This window comes from Epinephelus lanceolatus, chromosome 19 (assembly GCF_041903045.1).
Source record: "Epinephelus lanceolatus isolate andai-2023 chromosome 19, ASM4190304v1, whole genome shotgun sequence".
NCBI lineage: Eukaryota > Metazoa > Chordata > Actinopteri > Perciformes > Serranidae > Epinephelus > Epinephelus lanceolatus.
The window spans coordinates 3,022,501-3,046,034 of record NC_135752.1 but is presented as its reverse complement, the minus strand read 5'-3'; the positions used below and the strand labels follow the sequence as shown (position 1 = coordinate 3,046,034).

The following is a 23,534-nucleotide window of genomic DNA, read 5'->3' as shown; positions in this document are numbered from 1 at the left end:
CGCGCCGTTATTTCAAACTTAACACTTCCTGAATTTGTTTCAGATTAAAAGACCCTTATCACCTCAGCTGAGAGAATCCCTCCATTTTCTAAATCGGCCTTTATTGTGAAACATTTGTAGGAACTTGGTTGTGGAGGATTCAGTGACTTGTACATTTGCGTACGGTACATCAAATGTAGCTCCTGCCATCTGCTGGTGCTTTTTACGTTACTACAACAACATTTCATTTTGTGTAGTGTGTCATGTCTGTTGGCCAAGTCAAGGCACGATTTTATGACTCCACAATCATGTAATGTGACATAGTGACTTTCAGAACAGGCAAAAAAGTCGTGTAGTGTGTACCAGGCACAGGTACACTCGCTGTATAGTTGTGGGTGGTTGTCACAGAGATGGCTCATCAAATTTGAAAAGTTACCCCCCTTCGCGGAGACTGTTTTTAGAATATTCGTTGACAGCCCTATTTGGCAGTACATCCAACTGGCCTCACAACCACAGACCATGTGTAACCACACCAGCCCAGGACCTCCACATCCAGCATGTTCACCTCCAAGATCGTCTGAGACCAGCCACCCGGACAGCTGCTGCAACAATCGGTTTGCATAACCAAAGAATTTCTGCACAAACTGTCAGAAACCGTCTCAGGGAAGCTCATCTGCATGCTCGTCATCCTCATCGGGGTCTTGACCTGACTGCAGTTTGTCGTCGTAACCGACTTGAGTGGGCAAATGCTCACATTCGATGGTGTGTGGCACGTTGGAGAGGTGTTCTCTTCACGGATGAATCCTGGTTTTCACTGTTCAGGGCAGATGGCAGACAGCATGTGTGGCGTCGTGTGGGTGAGCGGTTTGCTGATGTCAACGCTGTGGATCGAGTGGCCCATGGTGGCGGTGGGGTTATGGTATGGGCAGGTGTGTGTTATGGACAACGAACACAGGTGCGTTTTATTGATGGCATTTTGAATGCACAGAGATACCGTGACGAGATCCTGAGGCCCATTGTTGTGCCATTCGTCCATGACCATCACCTCATGTTGCAGCATGATAATGCACGGCCCCATGTTGCACGGATGTGTACATGTACATGTCACCCACTGAGCATGTTTGGGATGCTCTGGATCGGCGTATACGACAGCGTGTTCCAGTTCCTGCCAATATCCAGCAATTTCACACAGCCATTGAAGAGGAGTGGACCAACATTCCACAGGCCACAATCAACAACCTGATCAACTCTATGCTAAGGAGATGTGTTGCACTGCGTGAGGCAAATGGTGGTCACACCAGATACTGACTGGTTTTCTGACCCTCCCAGACCCCCCCAATAAAGCAAAACTGCACATTTTAGAGTGGCCTTTTATTGCGGCCAGCCTAAGGCACACCTGTGCAATAATCATGCTGTCTAATCAGCATCTTGATATGCCACACCTGTGAGGTGGGATGGATTATCTCGGCAAAGGAGAAGTGCTCACTAACACAGATTTAGACAGATTTGTGAACAATATTTGTGAGAAATGGTCTTTTGTGTATATAGAAAATGTTTTAGATCTTTGAGTTCAGCTCATGAAAAATGGGAGCAAAAACAAAAGTGTTGCGTTTATATTTTTGTTCAGTGTATATAAATCAACAGGCCATTTCCTTCTCTGTCAGCAAAATCCTAAATGACTGAGTTGTCGTTTTTTCCAGCTGGACCTTTATGCTCTGCCATTTCTCCTCTAATCACCATGCTGTTACCTGTGACAGGCTGTTATGCTACAACTATTGCACATTCACATGTAGTTTTGTTGTTGAGCTATGAGTGTTACGTAGGTTTACATTACCAAAGGTTTTTGACAAAATCACTAGACGACAAAAAATTATGCAGGTATTATCCTGAATGAAATGATATGGCACACCCCCACCTCTGACTGTGTGTTTTCAGGTTCATGAAAGTTATTTTGTTGCCTGAAAATGTCTGTTCAACATTTATTGTTATACCACTCTGAGGAGTCAGCTGTTCTTTTTTTTCAGGTAAGTACATTTTGTTTTGAGTCTGATTTGTGCTAGCCAAGGTTAGCATTCCAGTTAATGTTAATCATGGATGCACCTTGCTAACCAAGCTAGCTAGCAGCTAGCTCCCTCAATTTGCATTGTAATTTAGTCCTTTTTGCTTCTTCTATCATTGTAGGCTACTGCTTTATATTTCTGATTTCTATGTTGTCATCCTTTAAACAGTCTACAGTTTTGATAAAGTAGCATTTGGAGTTTGTTCACTTAATACTGTAAGGATGATAACGTCAGTCCTCAACTGAAGCAGACATTCATGCATTCTTGTCTTGACAAGCTGGTATATGTATATGATTCGGTGTGATCCAGCAAGTCTTAACCAAAGTATTTGTCTTTTATTGTAACTGGAAAGGTGTTCACTCTGTCAAAATTAATGACTGGTGCCAACAGGAGGACCTCATGTCCAGAGCCGTGTGTTTGGGGCCAGTCATCTAGACTGTTGAGAAAGACATCACCTGAACATCACCTTTCCATTGTTATGCAGATGATACACAATTGTATTTATCGATAAAGCCAGAAGAAACTGATCAATTGACTAAACTTCAAAAATGCCTTAAAGACATAACTTAGATGAGCACAAATTTCCTGATGTCAAATTCAGACAAATCTGAAGTTATTGTACTTGGCCCCAAACAATTCAGAGACTCTTTATGATGTAGTACGTATGATATACATAGATGGCATTGCTCTGGCCTCTAGCACTACCGTAAGAAACCTTGGAGTAATATTTGACCAGGATTTGTCTTTTAATTCTCATTTAAAACAAACCTCACAGACTGCGTTTTTTCATCTGCGTAATATTGCGAAAATTAGGCCTATCCTGACCCGAAAAGATGCAGAAAAATTGGTCCACGCTTTTGTTACCTCAAGGCTGGATTACTGTAACTCCCTATTATCAGGTAGCTCTAATAAGTCTTTAAAAACTCTCCAGCTAATTCAGAATGCAGCAGCACGTGTACTAACAGGAACTAAGAAACGAGAACATATTTCTCCTGTTTTAGCTTCTCTGCACTGGCTCCTTGTAAAATCCAGAATTGAATTTAAAATCCTACTGTTAACTTACAAAGCTTTAAATGGTCAGGCTCCATCATATCTTAGAGAGCTCATAGTGCCATATTATCCCACCAGAACACTGCGCTCTGAGAATGCAGGGTTACTCGTGGTCCCTAAAGTCTCCAAAAGTAGATCAGGAGCCAGAGCCTTCAGCTATCAGGCTCCTCTCCTGTGGAATCATCTTCCTGTTACGGTCCGGGAGGCAGACACCGTCTCCACATTTAAGACTAGTCAAGTCAAAGTCAAGTCAAAATTTATTTATATAGCACATTTAATTTAATAAGACTAGACTTAAGACTTTCCTTTTTGATAAAGCTTATAGTTAGAACTGGCTCAGGCTTGCCTTGTATCAGCCCCTAGTTAGGCTGACTTAGGCGTAGTCTGCTGGAGGACCTCCTATAATACACAGAGCACCTTCTCTCCTTCTCTCTCTCTCTCTCTCTCTCTCTCTCTCTCTCTGTCTGTCCTTTGCTAACACTCATGTCCTGTTATGTCCTGTTGCATCTTGCTAACTCGGCCATTCTGCATGTCACTAACTCGGCTTCTTCTCCGGAGCCTTTGTGCTCCACTGTCTCGCAGGTTAACTTATATCGCAGCGGTACCTGACGTGTGTGGTTGTGCTGCTGCCGTGGTCCTGCCTGATGCCTCCTGCTGCTGTTTATCATTAGTCATACTTCTACTGTTATCATACACATATGATTATTGTCACATATTTATGCTATCAGATATTAATATATACTTTCAACATATTGTACCACAATAGCCGTAATTAGGGATGTAACGATTCACTCAACTCACGATGCGATTCACGATGCAGGGTTGACGATGCAATTTTCTCACGATTTTTCTATATTTTATTATTATTTTTTTTTACTTTTGTTTTTTTTTAAAACAAAATAAGCTTACAAACAAATTATAACTGAAAAAATATTTTTATTTTTTCCTGATTTAATCTGAAAACCTGAGGTACAGACTGAGGGGTAATCTGTGCTCATATTAAACACTTAAATGTAAAATAAATTATATAAATGATAATAAAATTACAAAAAAAAAATCCCACCTCTACAAACTATGGCTTGGAATGCCTTGCATGTATTCCTACTACTTTGGAATTGACATGTTTTTTTTTTTTTTTTTTTAACCTCATTATTTTAGCATTTCATTAATTTTACAAAACACTTCATAACAATTCCTGACATAGGACCTCGCACAACAAAACAACAGCCTCAGCAAAAAAACCCCAACAAATAAATAAATAAATATGTAAAACAACCAACAACAAAACAAAAAAGAGACAACCAGGTACAGGTGTAAGAGCAGCAAATCCGCCATGCTCAGAGAAACTCAAAAACACACCATCCCTGATACTCTACCCCAACAACCCCACCCACCCCATTTCATCAAATGATAGATATTGTGAAACGTAAGTCCATCTCCTCTCAAAAGTGTCCATAGTCATCTGCAGAGTTGCGGTAATTTTTTCCATCAGGTAAACACTCTTCAGTCTCTGCCTCCATTGAGATACATTTGGTGGTTTAGCAGTCTTCCAGTTCACTGAAATCATTTTCTTTGCGATCAATAAAAGAATTCTAAATATATATCGCTGATCTGAATTATATTGATCTTTAGATGTGGCAACTAACAAAAACAACACTGGTTCCAATGGGACATCCACCTTCAAAATATTATCAATTTCTTTTTTAACATTCTCCCAGAATCCTTGAATAACTGGGCAATCCCAAAAAATATGTGTGGTGTCACCTATTTTCCCACAATTTCGCCAACATAGTGCCGCAGTGGGATCTTTTACAAATGAGGAAAATTAACGGAGTATTAAAATATATCATCTTTATTTTCCAGTCAAATTCTTTCCACAATTGACTATTTATTCCCTTATGGCAACCTGCCCATATGTCCACCCATTTAATATCTTCAATTATAACATTTAATTCTAATTCCCATTTTTCTTTAATGTAATCTGTATTTTGTGAAATGTCAGTTATCAACCTTTTATATATATTAGATATGTGGTTTTTTTATGGTAGATGTTTTTCCATAACACTAATAAAATATTCTTCAATTTCATTGGGGTTTTTGCTGACCAACTCCCTTTTTTTATGACTTGTGACATAATCTCTTATCTGGAGGTACTTATACCAATCTTCTGATGGAAGGTTAAACTGTTCTTGTAGTTGAGAGAAAGATATAAATTGTGTCCCTTTTGAAATAATGATTAATTATAAGAAGACCTTTGTCTGCACACCGTCTAAACCCCCTATCCCACACAGAAGGTGGGAATTCTATGTTTCCCACTATCATCATAGCCCTTGAAATTGACTCTCGTCTCTTGAGCATTTTTTTAACTGTTGTCCAAACCTTCAAAGTATGTTTTATAAATTCATTCTCTATTTTTATTTTATTTATTGACTTATGAATATTAATAAAAGGTAATATTGACAAAGAAACACCTCTAGCTGAGCTCTGCTCTATCTGGGTCCATGTTGCCTCCTGGTCATTCTCAATCCATGTCACTATTACATTTATTTGGGCAGCCCAATAATAGCTTTTAAAGTTTGGCAGACCCAGGCCTCCCTTATCTTTAGGCAGACAAAGAGTTTTGAGTCTTACCCTCGACCTCTTCTTTTGCCAAATAAATGTAGAAACTAGTTTGTCTAACATATTTAAAGTGGATACAGGTACTCTAACAGGTAAGGATTGAAATAAAAAAAGAATTCTAGGTAGTAGGTTCATTTTTACTGTCTCAACTCTTCCAAGTAAAGAGAGGGGAAGGACTTCCCATTGTGCTACATCGCTTTTTATTTGTTTAATTAATTTATTGTAGTTGGCCTCAAACAACTGACTGGGACCGGGTGTAATCATAATTCCCAGATACTTAAATCCTTGCTTAGACCAGCGGAAGGAGACATTTTCATTTAATTGTAAGGGCCAGGTCCCAGAAATCATCATGGCTTCTGATTTATTTTCATTAATTTTATATCCAGACACTGATCCATATTCATGTAGGCATTTCATAAGTGCAGGAATTGTAAATAGTGGATTTTTTTTACAAAAAGCTAAATATCGTCCGCGAACAAAGCTATCTTATGAATTGTCCTACCTTCATCCTCTATTCCTTGAATTTGAGCATTCTGCCGTATAGCCTCTGCCAGAGGCTCAATAATAAGGGCGAACAAGACGGGGGACAGTTAATCTCCCTGTCTCACACCCCGTTCCACCCTGAAAAAGTTGGAACAATAGCCGTTCACTCTAACTTTTGAGCTAGGCTCTTTATAAAATAGACTAATCCAAGCTACAAATTCTTTCCTAAAGCTCATTTCTATCAGTGTCTGTCTCAGAAATACCCAGTCAACTTGATCAAATGCTTTCTCAGCATCTACGCTGAGAAGCATTGATGGTTGCTTGACTCTTGCCGCTATTGACTGCAAGTTTAAAGTTCTCCTTATATTGTCTGGTCCTTGGCGGCCTAAAATAAATCCCATTTGATCTGATTTTATTAATTTCTTTACATATTTTTGAATTCTGGTAGCCACGATAGAAGTTAAAATTTTATAATCAACACATAAGAGACTAATTGGGCGATAACTAGCACATTGTAGGGGGTCCTTCCCCTCCTTATGCAAAACTGTCAATATGGCTTCTGACCATGATTTTGGAGGGTCTCCTGATTTTAGTACATAGTTATATAATTTACATAATATGAAATTTTTTCTTCCTTAAATTCTAGTTCTTCAGCCTTATGTAGCTGTTTATAAAATAATGCAAATGAATCTGATATTTTAGTAGGATGGGTCTCAACATGGTTGGTTTCAGGATTTCTAATCTTAGGGACTGCACGGTTAGATTGGGCTTTTCGGAGTTGAAAGGCCAGCAACCTGCTGGCTTTATTACCCATTTCGTAATACTTTCTATTACTATACCTAAAAGCTCCCTCTGCCTTGTATGTCAGAACCTCATCCAGTTGTTGTCTCATTTCCTTTAATTTTTTAAATGTATCTTCTTTTCCATGTTGTTTGTGTTTCCTTGTTAATTTTTTTATTTCAGTTTCCAATTCTTGTTGTTTTGCAAGCCTTTGTTTCTTTATTCTCCTGTGGAGATGATCTTTCCTCTTACTGTGGCCTTACTGGCATCCCATAAAACCGAGGGAGGGACAGTACCATTATCATTTATAGCAAAATACTCAGATAGAGCTCCTCCTACTTCTTGCTTAATATTTGTATCTGTTAATAATGAGACATTAAGTCTCCAGTACCTGAAGTGATTTTCATACTAACTGGGCCATGATCTGAGATGGTGATTGCCTCAGTTTTACTTTCTTTTATTCTATTAAATTCGTTTTTTGATATACAAAAAAGGTCGATCCTTGAATAACTCCCATGTGCTTGGGACATGAAAGTGAAGTCTCTCTCATTAGGGTGGAAATGCCACCATACATCCACTAGCCCAAGCTCTTTCATCATATTTGATAGCCCCTCAGACGTTTTAGATTGAGACGTTGTTATTGCAGGTAGCCTGTCCAGTTTTGAATTTAATGTGCAGTTACAATCACCCCCCACTAATATAATTCCTTCACTTTTATCTGCCAATAGAGCTGCAACTTTTTAAAGAAATGTGGACAGTCTTCATTAGGAGCATAAACATTCAATATGGTTGTTTTTATTCCACCAATTGTGCCAATCACCATAACATATCGGCCTTCATCATCCTGATATATTTTCTCATTGTTGTAATATACAGATTTATTAAATAAAATAGCAACCCCTCTTTTCTTTTTTCCCCGAAATGATGCACTATAAACCTGGTCAACCCATTTACTCTTCAGTTTTAAATGTTCAGTCTCAGATAGGTGTGTTTCCTGAATCAGAGCCACAGAACAATGCATTTTCTTTAGTTGACTAAGGATTTTTTTTTATTTTAATGGGATTATTAATTCCTTTTATATTATAACTATCTATGTGTCTATATCACGGTGCAGCAAGTAACTCAGGGCCCTCTGATGGCGCATCCCTGTGTCTTCTGCCGTGCTGACTCTATCCTCTAGATTTCCGAGTCTCTCTGTCTCTCAGAAACAGTTTGTTCCAGACGTTCAAGGGCCATTTTGGTGTGGTTATGGCCGTCCTGATTTTCTTTTCAGAGTTTCCTCAGCTCTTCCAGTACTGTTGAGTCTGAATGCCACGTGTTACTGCCAGCTGTGTTGGCTTGGTTCGACGTGTTCGGTTTGTTTTTTTCTTTGTTTCTCCTTTGTCCAGCTGAGGAACTCATATTTCATGGATACTCTTTTTAAGTTTCAGCGTCGAAATATTGTATTTGTCACTCTTTTTTAGTTTTGTCCAGCGGAGCTCAGTTACTATGCTGCAAGCCTGTCCATGACTTCACAGGAAGTCCCGACGTGTTTTTTTAAGGAAGACATGCATGTCAACATTCTCAGGCAGAACTGAGATCTCTGCACATTCACAATGTCTCCAGCAGTTGAAAAAACCCTTTCACTGGGGACAGAGGTGGCTGGTATGGTGAGGTATGCTTTTGCGAGAGGGGAAAGGAGTGGGTACATCTTAGCTTTCTCCTTCCACCACTTGAGTGGACAGTTCTTGAGGGGAATGGATGCTTCACTTCTGTACTTAAACATTTCTGCCAGAATCCCAGTCATGAGATAGGGCTGTGCTGCTTCTGCTGGGTTACCGAAAGTCCCTCCAAGGAGGTCTTCCAGTGCTGTCTTTTTGGGAGGAGGCGGCTCCAGTTCAGCTCCTGCTGGGTCTGCCCGGTCAGCAGGCTGCTCTGCTGCAGGTGTGAGGGCACTGGTATCTGCTCCTCCCTCACCTGTTTCCCCCACAGGGAAATGGGTGTGTAAATAGCAGCGATAGAAATAAGTTAAATACCTAAATAAATAGGTAGGTTAAGAGAGGGCTCACCAGAAGCAACACTTGGAAAACACACACACACACACACACTGAAAAACATCTGGAAGACATCTAGAAAAAACATGCCATAAAACAAGCTGTTAAATTCATGCATGCACAGAGAAAATATATACATATATTAATAATTTTAAAAAAGGAGGCAGTAAAATAAATGGCCTACCTGGTTGTGCTGCTATGTTTTCTTCCTCAGCCTGTAGAACACATCCTGGCGCTGATCTTCCTCTAGGTGAGGCAGGGCTCGGAATCTGTGGTCGACTGCAGTGCACTCCAGCAGGGAGTTGTATTCCCCACTGTATCTGTCAGACAGGTTGCTGAGGATGGCTGTCTTCATGGTGCTCACAGTGACAGAGTCCTCTTCACTGGGCCCCATGCTCTGCTCTGTCATCAATGAGAGACATGGTTGGGGTTTGGTCACTGTCTTCAGGGGTTTAAGAAGGCTCACCGTCCTCAGCATCATGGATGTCCGCATTATCCAGTGTGTCGATTTCACGGGCATTTCGTCGGATGTCTGTGCTGAGGAGAGCTGCAGCCACGGCTGGCTGCTGTTAGAGGTAGCATTCACTCATATCAAGACTGCTGTTCCAGCGCGTAGTGATGTCCATGATGAGATTGTGGTCGTTGATGCCAACACCGCGGTGGCTGTGGGGCTTTGGTGGAAGAAGGCTACTACCCGCCGGACCCGGCCCAGGAGACGGCTGACTCGGGGCACACTCAAACCTGCTTGGGTGGCTAAGCTTAAGGTGTGGGCAAAGCACTTGATATGAGGAGCCAGCCCGGCCTCCCTCACAGCAACATCCATGTTCCTAGCATTGTCCGTAACGACAGCGATTGCGTTCGCCCTCTCGAGCTGCCGTTCAGTCACAGCCTCTTTGAGCACTTCAGCAATGTTGACTCCACTGTGTGTTTCAAAAAGAGGGCGAGTTTGAAGCGCAAAGCTAGCCATTTCCCAGTCTGTGGTGATCACATGGGCTGTGATGGTGACATAACTTTGGGTCGCTCTGGAAGTCCAGCCGTCTGTTGTGATTGCTACACTATCTGCCACTCTGAGGGCCTGTACCACATGTGCTTTGGCTTCCTTGTAAAGTGCTGGCATCACCATCTGGCTGAAGTGCAGGCTGCAGGGGATGTGGTATTTGGGCTCCAGTGTGTTGACCAACAGCCGAAATCCTTCATTTTCAACCACGGAAAACGGTTTCATATCTTTTGCCATGAATATTGCGATGCATCTCGTAATCTCCTTGGCCCTTGCGCTGGTTTGGGCGAGCGGAGTTGCAAATACGTTTGTAAGCGTGGATTGTCCTTTCAAAACTTTTTTTCTCTTAGGCAGTGGCAACTTGAGTTTCTCACTGTGGTGCCGAGTGACATGCTGCATCATGTTGGTCGTGCTGTTTGAGTTGGGCACTAATCTCTTGCAATACTTGCACGCAGTTTTAGTGTTGTCTGTCCTCTTCTCGCCCTTTTCATTCTTGAAAACAGGAAAGCCAAAATGTGGCCACACGTCTGACTTAAAAGTCTGTGGCGCATCCTCGATTTCAAATTCAACATCCAGGTTCGCAACCGCTGCCATCTCTGTCAGTCAATATGTTTACATGATGATGCACTAGGGTCTCATCCTACTCTCCAGTGTGCTATGTGTGAGCTCAGTCCTGCGTGTTCTTTAATGAAGCAATAGGAGAAGATATTCGGTCTCAGTTAATGTAGTTTATTAAGCAGTAAAGGAATAAAATTACAGAGCTCTGGGTCTCAACTTCACGTCCCTGACGAACAACAAAGGTGTGTCAGTTCACGAAGTCTGACCTCCTGTCCTTCCCCTGACCCAGTATATTTGAGCGTAACAGAGTGTCATTGTGCACGCAAGGCGTTGTCCTCTTCTCATTGGCAGTTCCACTTCTTCCTTCACCACACCACGCCCCTGCCTCCTGTTAATCTGACTCCTTCCCGCTGGCGGTGGGGGCGTGGTTCCTGTTTTGAAAGACAAGAGAACAACACAACTCCCTACACGTGCTGTACCTTACTATCTGTACATCACTTTCTATTCTTTTTACCATATATGAAACTAATTATCTAAGCATTGCGGTATGTGCTCCTCAGACTTCATGTCTCTTCCTCTCCTGTACTTCTCCACTTCTGCAAAGCAAACACATTCAGATCAGCTGAAATCATCTCAGTATTCTCATTGTTCACACATCTAAAACTTATATAGTGAAACACAACTTATAGTAAAACACATAAAATCATTCTGTTCCCAACAATGAACAGTATAATTCCACTTTCATTCAGAATGACAGGCTAAAATGGTCATTCCGATTGAAAATTAAATCCGATTAAAGGGGGGTGGTTTATTCCGTTTGTCATTCTGAATGAAAGAATTTTGTGTGAATGTATACACTCATTCCTCTTTAAGTTCATGCTGGTCTTTCTGCACATGCTTGTTTCCTTGCCCTTCTGGCGCAATGACGTATATAGTGCACATAGCAACGGGCTGAGATAGAGCAGTCGGACTTGTTGCACTCACCGGTTTCCGTTAGCCACAGCACGGTCTTCTGTCTCCCTTCTTCGACCTTCTACCTCCCTTCTCCTCCTCAACAGATGAAGCATTAGCAGAACAAGGTTGTTGTCGTACTGCTGCTTCAAGAACATAAGCGAAACAAGCCCGAAAAAGGCACTAACAACGGCGTCGTCAAGTATCTTGTTATCCGGAGCGAGGACTACAGTGTTTTCTTCCGGTAAACGTAAACACGTAACATCCGCCCCGCCCCCTATCTAATCAGAAACATTCCCTGCCCCAAACCTTGCGCAGACCCGAATAAAGGTGATTAAACTGATCTCCCGTGTAAACCCTCATTCAGAATCAATATTTCCCATGTAAACTACCTGGAAAAACTTTATTTCTGAATGATTTCATTCACATTTATTTCATTCTGAATGAAAAGCCATCATGTAACCGTATAGCCACTGTCAGAAGTTTAACAGTGACGTTGACGTACGACATTGAGCATAAGTGTGTAATATTTGGCATGGTTTATTGTCAATCTGAATCTGAATATTCTACCCATTAATATGTTTATACAAGTGTATAATCGCTATAAAATAAAATTTGTTTGGTTTTTGTAGCCTTATAATTATGCTTTTATATTTATATATATATATATATATATATATATATATATATATATATATATATATATATATATATATATATATATATATATATATATATATAGCAAGGGCCTTGCTTTAGAGAGGTCGCCATCTTGCGCCGCCATGTATGTACGGCAGACCGAGTGGACAATCCAGCCAGCCAGAGAACGCGTTTCGCGTGTATAAATGAACCAACGAAGACAGCGGAAGGAAGGAAGAAGGAGGAGGAAACAGCAGAGAGTGTTAGTAGTTCGTCGATAGAGAGCAGTGAAAAGTTTTTTTAGTTATAAAGTTTGCGAATGGACCACACTTACCACGCAACAGGAGAGAATGAACCCGAACCGTCATCTGCGAGGAAAAGAAGACGCAACTTCACTCCTTGTGATGCACTCTCTGCGGCGCTTTTCCTCTTGATGATATATCTCCCCAACGATGGCAGCAGTAGCACCGAATCCCATTCTATGCATTCAGTCTCTCTTCTCACCCACTCAGCATCAAACACATGGAATTCCTCATCTGTATGCTCCGGCTCAAACAGGTATGGCTCTGGGTCTGTGTCCGCTACAAGAAACTCTTCAAAATCGCGTTCAAAGTCGTCCATTGCAGCTACTATAGTCCGGAGATATCGCTAGGCTAAATAAACAGCTGAGCTCTGTTTACCGGCTACGCTGTCAGTCAGTGTGCGAGCTGGAGATTGGCGGAGCAGAGAGGGGAGGGGGGTCCCCACTTGGTATGGTAAACGAGTATGTGTGTATGAAGTGTGTCTGTTACGCCAGAAGAGTCAGAGTTTGGGACGGAGTCTTTTACCCCCTGGAGTGTTTTTGGAGTGCTCAAATAAACGGGCCTTTTTTCCGAACGCTCCTCTGGTCTCCTGCTCGTGAGGGATTCATTACAATATCGTAACATGGTTTAGATTTCCAAATAAACATTCACCTTGTCGCTAGATAGACCTACTCCTGAAAAACTCGTGCGCAAGGCTTTTTGTCCCTACGAGGCCGCCGTCATTTACCTGACGGGAGGGGTGAGCGAGTGAGCCCTGCAATCTAGAATTTGGCCACTGATGTCACTGTTTTCAACCCATTTTACACACTGGGCCTTTTAAAGTAATGCCTGAGGGTTAATAATACTCTGTCCTTAATATTCAGAGGTTTAATTTCTTACCTTTGACTTAATTTCTGCTGTTGTAAGAAAGGTGATGCGAGTAGATGTGTACTGATTTTACCACTTTAGAAGTACGTATTAGGCATGCCATTGTTATATTATCATGATAGCCCACCAGCAGATGGAGACATGAAACAGAATGCTTTCCATTTGTTGGGAACATAAATTCGGGCTTCACACGGCGGCACCAAATATGTTGGGATCAATATATTAGATCTCACCAAGAGGCACCAAATATGTAGGGATTTAATTGGCTATCGGAAATAATTAATAATTATTATTAATAATTAATAATCATGTTAGATAATGTGACTTAACATTAAATCACCTCGTAGGGCACCATTCCTGTAAAGGGAAAAATGATAGCCAGTTAAAGATATCATAAAATACGCTAAACTATTAATTTGGAGTTTTGATTAATAATTAAATTAATGACAACAACCAAAATTAACAGTAACGCCTGAAGGATTTCAGAGTTCTTGACGCAGCAGAGGTTGACTATTCATTCACTCTTGTGCAACATTAAACAGACAGCAGGTATGATTCCAAAGAATTATATTTATTCACAAAGTAGCAAAGCAAAGCAAAACACACAAATTCTCAAATTCTAACTAACTATATACAAGCTTGGTGTGTATATGTGTGTGTGTGTGTGTGTGTGTGTGTGTGTGTGTGAAAAGACAAAGACAAAGGAAAAGAAGCGGGAACTTTGAGATGCCTGTTGACTGTTTGGGTGTAGCTCTGTTGAAAGCCTATTTGTTAATGAGTCTATGTCAATGTGATATGTGTTGGAAACGGTCTGGATTAGTGCAGAGATTGTTTAGTTGGGTGCAAGAATCTGTTTGTGAACAGTATTAGCAAACTAAACACTTAGCTTTGGCAAAGCCAACTAATCAATGACCTAACTGCAAACTATCACAACAATAACTCAGTAAACAGCATCAAATCACATACAACAAGTTAAACAGTCTTGCTTAGCCTGTAAGGCTGTGATAAGCTATGCCCAGTTGTTACATTACTGATCCTTGAATGGATGGGAGAAAGAGTCACTTGGTGGTGTACTGCTTTGTTAGCCGGCAGAAGAAGGCTGGGAAGATGGTTCCAGGTGCAGTCTTTGTCCTTGTTCCAAAGGTGAAACTCCGAGGAAGCTGGTCGCTCAGGGTTTAGCAGAGTTAGACACTGGGTACTAACTCACTTGGTTCTCTTTGTTGCTGGAAAGCTAGTTGTAAATCTTGTGTTTGCAAGAGAGTCTATGGTCAATTGCCCTCCCTTTAGTGGTTTGGGGCTATGGAGCAAGGGTCTGGGCCTCTGTGCTGGTCCAGGCCCAGCCGGAAAGAGGTGTGCACTGCTCCGCAGTTGGAGCAAAAGCTGTGTGCTGTTGTAGCTCCAGAGCAAGAGAGAAGGCTTGGAGGGAGCAGACCTTGTACGGATGCCTGTGACATCAGAGTCACATGTCACTGTAAAAGTCCTGTCCAATCAAGTTGTGAGACTTGTGTCTCACTGAGGTGTGAGGTGAGATCTCCTGTGGAGATGGGTGTCACATAGCTTTCTTTGTTTGAAAGACAAAGAGCATGCAGAGGAAAAAAACCTTTAAATGTCCAGTGTAGATTTTACCAAATGACAAAAGATCCTGTGAATCCCAACACATTGTATGTAATATTCATACATTGTGCAAAATAAGAAAAAGCATGTTAGTTGGTTTCAGTAGTTCATGTTAAAGCCGATATTGGCAGATACCGATGAGGTGCCAATATTATCCTGTGTATATTAAAATTTTAAGATTTTTTTTTGGGGCTTTTGCCTTTAATGTACAGGTCAGAGTGAAATGGGGTGAGAGAGAGAGCAGGGGGGTGACATGCAGCAAATGGTTGCAAGCCGGAGTCGAACCTGCGACTGTTGCAGCGAGGTATCGCCTCTGTACATGGGGCGCCGGCACTATCCACTACGCTACTGACGCCCCTATCCTGTGTATATTGAAGATTTGACAGTTAGATTTCAAAGTAGTTAGGATTAGTAATTGATATTTCACGGCCTTGTATGTTCTTTATTTGATAGAGACATCCAAAATGTCTGTGTAGTACTGCTTATGTACATCAGTTTTATTCATAACCACAGTTACAGTAATTGAAATGTGTTTAATGTGCCTCTGTAATTTGTGAGTTTTCTATCTTATTGAATTGTAAATAACTGTGTGTGTGTTAAAAAACTGAATAGTTGGTGGCTTAGTGGCAGAGCAGGCGCCCCATGTACAAGGCCGTTGCCGCAGCGGCCCGGGTTCGACTCCAGCCTGTGGCCCTTTGCTGCATGTCACTCCCTCTCTCTCTCCCCCCTTCACGCTCATCTGTCCTATCAATTAAAGGCTTAAAAATGCCAAAAAAAAATCTTTAAAAAAAAAAAACAAAACAAAAAAACTGAGTAGCAGGTGGCACCTTGTGTGGTAGCCTCGGCCATCAGTGTGTGTGAATGGGTGAATGTGACTCGTATTGTTAAAAGTGCTTTGAGTGGTCAGATGACTAGAAAGGCGTGATACAAGTGCAGGTCCATTTATGTAAGGAAAGCACAAACTCTAATATCTGTCCTCTATTCTTTATTGTCAATTTTTGAGAACAGCAACATTTTTATTTATGTTGTTGATTAAACCTTGTAATTAATTACAAATTCTGGCAAAACTTTCATCAGTGCGCTCCTGTATGATTATAGCACCGTACATGCTGCTGCTGTTAAAATTCATATCAGATGTGCGGCATAAATACCTTCAACAAATTCTGGATGAAAGCTTCATAATACTTTTGTTGCACATTAATAACTGCATTCATTTAAACAATTTTGATATCAATCAACAACACTGAAAAGATTTAAAAAATAATTTAATAACTGGATAATTAAATAATGTTGTACACAATTGACAAGTGTAAATGCCTAGAAAAATCATAATCTTTAGTAACATCTGTAGATTACAGTGGAAAAGGCTGACAACAGAAACCATAATGTAAAAAATATAGCTGCAAGTGTCTGTTGGGATTCACTGGACCACAGATGATTTGTCATTTGTGTAGATCTAAACTGGACATGTGAAGGTTTTTCCTCTGGGTCTTGCCATCTGAAATGGTGGCGGACACCGCATGTTCTTTGTTCATCAAACAAAGGACAGCCATTTGGCACTTGTCTCCACAGGATGCCTTATTGTCACACCTAAGTGAGAGTCCAGCCCAAGGACATAGTTTTCGAACTTGATTGGGCACTACTGTCACAGTGACACATTATGTCACAAGCCAATGTAGAGAGATTCCTCTGACCTCCATCAGCTCTCTTGCCCCTCAATCACTGAAGGGAGCTCTTGCTCCTGAACCTCTGAAGAGGCCTCTTGGTCTTGGACCTTGACAGAGGTAGGACGTAGGCAGGAGGACCTGCTACTAGGGGTGTAACGATCCGTCGATCTGGATAGATATATCAATTTAATGATCACAATCCAATATCATCAATGAAAAGTGAAAACATCGATCCATATCGTCATCTTTAGCACAGGCTTTTATTTTGAAAGTCTGTGTCACTGTCAAAAAGCAGCAGCAGATGGTAAGCGGCCAAGAGAAAGACGATGAGGATAACACAGGAATAAATCAGCAGAGTGGAAATATTTTGGATTTTGGAGTTAATACAGGACAACAGACAGAGCACATGGCATATGTAAACAATGCTGTTTTGAGATAAAACATGATGTAACGTCTGCCTGGACGATCGTCTCACTCCACTAACATTAGCTGCTCTGTTTTAACAATGTTTGGCTGAAAACCCGTGCATACAGGCTAAATGCCTATGCTGTTCTGTTGGGAGATGCAGTGACTTTAACCACCGATGAGTAGAAAAATAATAACGCTGCATGTAATCTGTTAAACTATGAGAAGAGGAAAAATGTCCACTATCAGCTAATATATTAATAATATATAATATATATCAGCAATGTTAACATGCTTAAGCTAATAATATGTGGTTAGCAAAAAACAACTGTTTTGTCCATGAATAATGACAGTTACTACTGAGCTAAATGTTATACTTTTGTTGATGATCTTGTTGTTAATCTTTGTTTTATGGCTGTTTGGAGAAGTTTTCCTTCAGGGCTTTAAGCCAGATATTCCTGAAGTTTTGTGGGAAAAGATCATGGTTTGGGTTAAAATGAAAAAAAAAAAAAATCTTCCAGAAAGGTCTCTCTGACAGAACGCCCTGAAGGTTAATTTATCCCATTTGCTGTTTTATTTGTGTTAGTGGCGTCAGTTTGAAGTCAACATTACTGTACCTATTATTTATGTGTTGTTTTTGTGTTATATTAAGTATAAAAAAAAGGGGTGGTAGTTTCTGCTGTAACTGCCTGTGTTAAATGGGTGTTTGATATCGCCTAATATCGATCTCAGACCCCTGAATTGTATTGAATCAAAATCCTATTGTGGCAGACTTTTTATTTTCTGAAAATATCGTATCGTTGTCCAAAGAATAGATATAATATCGTATCGTGATGAAACTGGTGATTTACACCCCCACCTGCTACACCCCTCCCCCGTTCTCTCACCTCTGCATGCTCACAGCTGGAGCTGCAGCTTTGCTCTCAATGTGGCCTGCCCCCAGCAGACACAGAACCTGAAGACCAGACAAGTTAGTGTGTCAAACACAAGGTTTGCAACTAACTTTTTAACAACAAGGAGAACCAAGTTGAATTAGCACCAGACTTCTAACTCTACAAGTATACAGAGCGACCGGTCCTCTTTGCACCTTTGGAACAAGGACACAGCAAAGACTGCATCTGGAACCACAGTTTTTTCCAGCCTTCCACTGCCAGCTAACAAAAGCAGCATGCCACAGCATCTCTTTCTTACCTCCATTCAAGGGTTGGTAATGTAACCACCGGGCATAGCAAGCTAGTACAGCAGTACAAGCTGAGCAGTATTGTTAGTCTTTATCAATATATGTGTTACATGTATTGATATGGTGTTTTCAATGGGTTATTGTTGTGATTGTTTGCAGTTAGGTTATTGGTTAGTTGGCTTCACCAAAGCAAAGTGGTGTTAGTTTGCCAATGCTTTACACAGAGTCTTGCATGCAACTCCTCTATATCCTCTGCACTAACCCAAGCCACTTGTTTTTAACTGGTGGTGCCCTTTATTGACTGATTTTGAAATAATTTAACACATATGGTTCATCATTATTATTTAAAATACCCTGCAAGTTTTGTAATGATTAGACAATCAATGTCTGATTTCTAGTTTGATTTGTATTATCCAAAGCCCATTTTTTGCATTTATGGTGCCCCCTAGTGGTCAATTTAAATGAAACAACAATATGTTCCTGGTACCTCTTAGGACAATGCCTGTGAGGTCTGTAATGATTAGCCCAAAGGTTTTGGAATTAGGTCCATTTATGTGTTAGGGCACGCCCCTTCTAAAGTTCATTGGTCAGTATTTTCAAAATGCCATAATATATCAATAACAGTTAAAGTGCTGGTGATAAAATTCTGAGAAAAAAATCTCACATCATTCTGCTGATTTCGGGTATATTGTGAAATATTTTGGTGACATTTGGTTAAGAATGTGATGAAACAGAAAATGTTGTGCATACAGTACAAATTACAATAGAATATTGAATATCACTGTGGGCTATCTGCAAAACTGATCTGAACACTGTTTGAAACATGGTATCTTGTATCCAAAGAATGACTGTGTCAATTTTGGTTGCACTTGAATGAAGACTTGTGGCAATTCAATGGATGTGTTGAAAAAACTTCAGCTCTGTGGGAAGTACTGGTGATTTCTTATCATTTTTTGATGTTTGCAATGTGAAATGTCATGAAATTTAGATTTATTGTAAATGTATTGTAACCACTCCCTCTTTAAGCAATAATCATTCAATTTCATGCATCAACTAAGTTGTGACCCGAGACGGTGCAAACTGAGTTTCGTACTGGTCCCTGTAGCTGATTATGACGGTGTTTCCCCTATATGCAACTAGCAGCGGCGCACCGCCACTGCTGATTTTCGTTTTTTTTTTTGTTTTGTTTTGTTTTTGTCTTAGCTCTTTAGAAACTACCGTTATATTATTTGGCACTACGGACGCTTCATATCCAGGTCAATTCACACACTTGTGAGTAAAGCATATAAGAGGAGAGGAGAGGGCTCAATGCGCACGCAGATACGTGCGCACACACATAGGTGAGCACGCTCGAGTGCTTGTGCTTGGTTCACATTTTCCTGACCAAACCCGACCCAAGCCAAGCGCAGTTTGTTACCAGACATAGTTATTGTTATGGACAATGTGTAAATAACCATCAAAAGACTGCTGTTACGCACAGACAAACACGCTGCTCGCACAGCAGCGCAGCACGGCACTGTAAGCACACTCAGTTGGAGCGGAGCCTGTGTTGCGTTCAGGCGTTGTCACATAAATAACAACTTCCAGCACTTAAATAGGTCATAGCACAAAACAGCAGCATGTCGAGTGACATAACAAATCAACAAATCAAAATTTTCTTGACAACCTCAGATCCACAAAGTCCGCTGATGATCCTGCCAAAATTTCACAACTATTGTATCAACAATCTGAGATGACTTTGCGAGAATAGGATTCAGAGAAAATTGAGGAAAAAGTCACAAAATTGACATATTTAGAGCAGAAGACCATTGGAGCAATGATGGAGATGAATTAAAGCAGCTCTTACCTTTTTTGCAACACACAGCACTTAGAAAAATTTTGAACATCCACAACTCCCGCCTCCCTCCAAAGTCCCATCCCCCTCCTCATGCAACTCTACCTCCCTCAAAAGGCCTACTCCCCCCTCCTCCATTACATCCTCATTACGTCTATGATAGACGTAGGCGTTGGGAAGGTAACGTTAGATACACGGAAGAGAAGAGCGAGTATAACGTTACAACCAAGACAATCAAACGCAACCCTGCAATTTTAAAGCTCAACCAGAGTCAGTGATGACTGATGAGTTTTAGAATAAGGTTACAGTGCTAACGTTAGATAGTAGCGTTAACGTTACTAGTAAGTGGAAACGCACAAGGAAGATAACGTTAATGTTTCAGAGGCTACGCTACAGTAGGCTAATGTTTGCAACAAGTCAGAAAGAACATATAGTGCAATAGTAAGATGAAAAGGGTCGACATTTCACAGTCAAAAACTCCACATCCTGAGAGCAGAACTGGCAGATCCTCTTCACATCACAGCACCATGAGTTGTTTGTGTATACACCACGGAGATTACCAGATGATGCAGCCTCCCTGTCTGCTCTGTGTAGTGTTAGCCCCGTTAGCTCAGCACTGGAGTCTGATAATGTTGCCATAATCCATGTCTCAGTGAACACAAGGAAACAGCAGTCTCTCACTCCTCGGTGAGTGGATCTCCACAGTCGGATGTAATCCATTTTCGTGTCCAGCGAGCGGACGTTCGCCAGAAGGCCGTTGGGAACAGCTGGTCTGCGCCGCTTCCACGTCCTGTCACAGACATGGCTACCAGCGTTTCCCCGTTGGGACAGCTCCAGGCGAAACCACGGTCATCTCAGGGCTAGCGCGACATAGCCGGCCAAGCTTGCTACACATCCTGAACTCTCTTGTTGTAGCGTTAGATCTCTGCAGCGGTTTCTAATGTCTGTTAGAAACTCGCGACTGTATTGCACTGAAGAATTTACTTTTTGTTGCACTGTTTCTCTCTTTTGCCAACTGATTTTCCTGTTGGAGCGGCTGGAGGTAGAAGCGGTGGTACACATGTGTCTGCCATTGTTAGGGAGAAAAGTTTATATCCACAAGCGTCCCCATTATTAGTTTATATCCACAAGCGTCCCTGTTACTAGCCTGTTTGTTGTCTCATAGACTTGGGGGCGATGTTACATGAGCGGTTACGTCAGTCGGGGGGCCTCCACGTGGGGAAGACGGACAGGACAGGAGAAAACTTGAATGCAGTGATTGGTCGGAGTTTTCTTAGAACCATATGAGAATGGTATAATTATGAGTTTTGATCTCTGGTGGAATTCACTTACGTTTTAGTGTGCCATCAGCTTATTAATAGCATTTTAACCTAAACAAAGAAAAGTGTAAAATTTCCAGAAAGGTAAGTGTTCCTTTAAGAGACTAAAGTGGTAATACAATTTTGACTCTTAGCCAAGCTGTTTTTGAGATAATTGCAAAAACGTAAACTTGATTAGTACAATCCCACCTTTTGTGTCATTTTTTGGGACTGAGTAGTGGGTGGAACCACCTGCCAATTTCCATGGGTTTTTGTCTGAGGGTTTGTCGAACACTTAAAGCTGAGAAAAATAACAAGAAAGAGAGAAGAATAATGAGAACAAAAATAGTAGGGCTCCAGCACTGAGTGTCGCTGCCTGGGCCCCTTAAAAAAGGTTTGTCTTCTTTCTCCAGGCATGGATGAGAGGTTATGTGAGCCCCCCAGCTATAGGCCACTGTTGCCCTGACCTGTGCCTCCCACCAGTGGCTTTGTGAGCATGTATCGCAGGAACGGGCTTTCAGATGGCACCAGCATCAATTCAGTCACCTCAGAGGTAAGAACAAGCTTCGGCAATCTATGTGTATATATGTGTATGTACAGTATCTCACATAAGTGAGTACACCCCTCCCATTTTTGGAAATATTTCATTGTATCTTTTCATGGGACAACACTATAGAAATGACACTTTGATATAACTTAAAGTGGTCAGTGTACAGCTTGTATAGTAGTATAGATTTACCTTTCTCTGACACATATGAATTCATGTTTCCCTAAATGAACTGAGCTCCCCAGAGCTGGCAGCACTCATGCAGCCCCAAGCCATGATGCTGCCACCACTATACTTGACTGTAGTCAAGGGACAGTTGTCTTGGTGCTCTTCACCAAGGTGCCACACATGCTGAAAGAGCACCAAGACAACTGTCCCTTGACTACAGTCAAGTATAGTGGTGGCAGCATCATGGTTTTGGGGCTGCATGAGTGCTGCCGGCTCTGGGGAGCTCGGTTCATTTAGGGAAACATGAATTCCAAACAGAGCATGATCGCCCCTCTGCAGAAACTGAGCCGCAATGCAGTTTTCCAACATGATAATGACCCAAAACACACCTAGAAGATGACAACTGCCTTGCTGAGGAAGCTGAAGGTGAAGGTGATAGACTAGCCAAGTACAGTACAGGCCAAAAGTTTGGACACACCTTCTCATTCAATGCGTTTTCTTTATTTTCATGACTATTTACATTGTAGATTCTCACTGAAGGCATCAAAACTATGAATGAACACATGTGGAGTTATGTACTTAACAAAAAAAGGTGAAATAACTGAAAACATGTTTTATATTCTAGTTTCTTCAAAATAGCCACCCTTTGCTCTGATTACTGCTTTGCACACTCTTGGCATTCTCTCCATGAGCTTCAAGAGGTAGTCACCTGAAATGGTTTCCACTTCACAGGTGTGCCTTATCAGGGTTAATTAGTGGAATTTCTTGCTTTATCAATGGGGTTGGGACCATCAGTTGTGTTGTGCAGAAGTCAGGTTAATACACAGCCGACAGCCCTATTGGACAACTGTTAAAATTCGTATTATGGCAAGAACCAATCAGTTAACTAAAGAAAAACGAGTGGCCATCATTACTTTAAGAAATGAAGGTCAGTCAGTCCGGAAAATTACAAAAACTTTAAATGTGTCCCCAAGTGGAGTCGCAAAAACCATCAAGCGCTACAACGAAACTGGCACACATGAGGACCGACCCAGGAAAGGAAGACCAAGAGTCACCTCTGCTTCTGAGGATAAGTTCATCCGAGTCACCAGCCTCAGAAATAGCAAGTTAACAGCAGCTCAGATCAGAGACCAGATGAATGCCACACAGAGTTCTAGCAGCAGACCCATCTCTAGAACAACTGTTAAGAGGAGACTGCACGAATCAGGCCTTCATGGTCAAATAGCTGCTAGGAAACCACTGCTAAGGAGAGGCAACAAGCAGAAGAGATTTGTTTGGGCCAAGAAACACAAGGAATGGACATTAGACCAGTGGAAATCTGTGCTTTGGTCTGATGAGTCCAAATTTGAGATCTTTGGTTCCAACCGCCGTGTCTTTGTGAGACGCAGAAAAGGTGAACGGATGGATTCCACATGCCTGGTTCCCACTGTGAAGCATGGAGGAGGAGGTGTGATGGTGTGGGGGTGTTTTGCTGGTGACACTGTTGGGGATTTATTCAAAATT

General features: G+C 41.4%; 1 protein-coding gene across 7 annotated transcripts in view; it reads left to right on the top strand.

The window, feature by feature from the left end:
* The window catches only part of LOC117269845 (ras-specific guanine nucleotide-releasing factor RalGPS1), a 345,328-nt gene that overhangs the window by 5,876 nt on the left and 315,918 nt on the right, over positions 1-23,534 (top strand). For all 7 annotated transcript variants that reach the window (XR_013488122.1, XR_013488120.1, XR_013488121.1 and 4 more), the window contains one exon: positions 21,730-21,869. Coding sequence is in view for 4 of the 7 variants with exons in the window: in XM_078161979.1 (XP_078018105.1) it covers positions 21,813-21,869 (57 nt within the window). In the remaining 3 variants the exon portion in view is untranslated. The remainder of the gene's footprint in view (positions 1-21,729; positions 21,870-23,534) is intronic.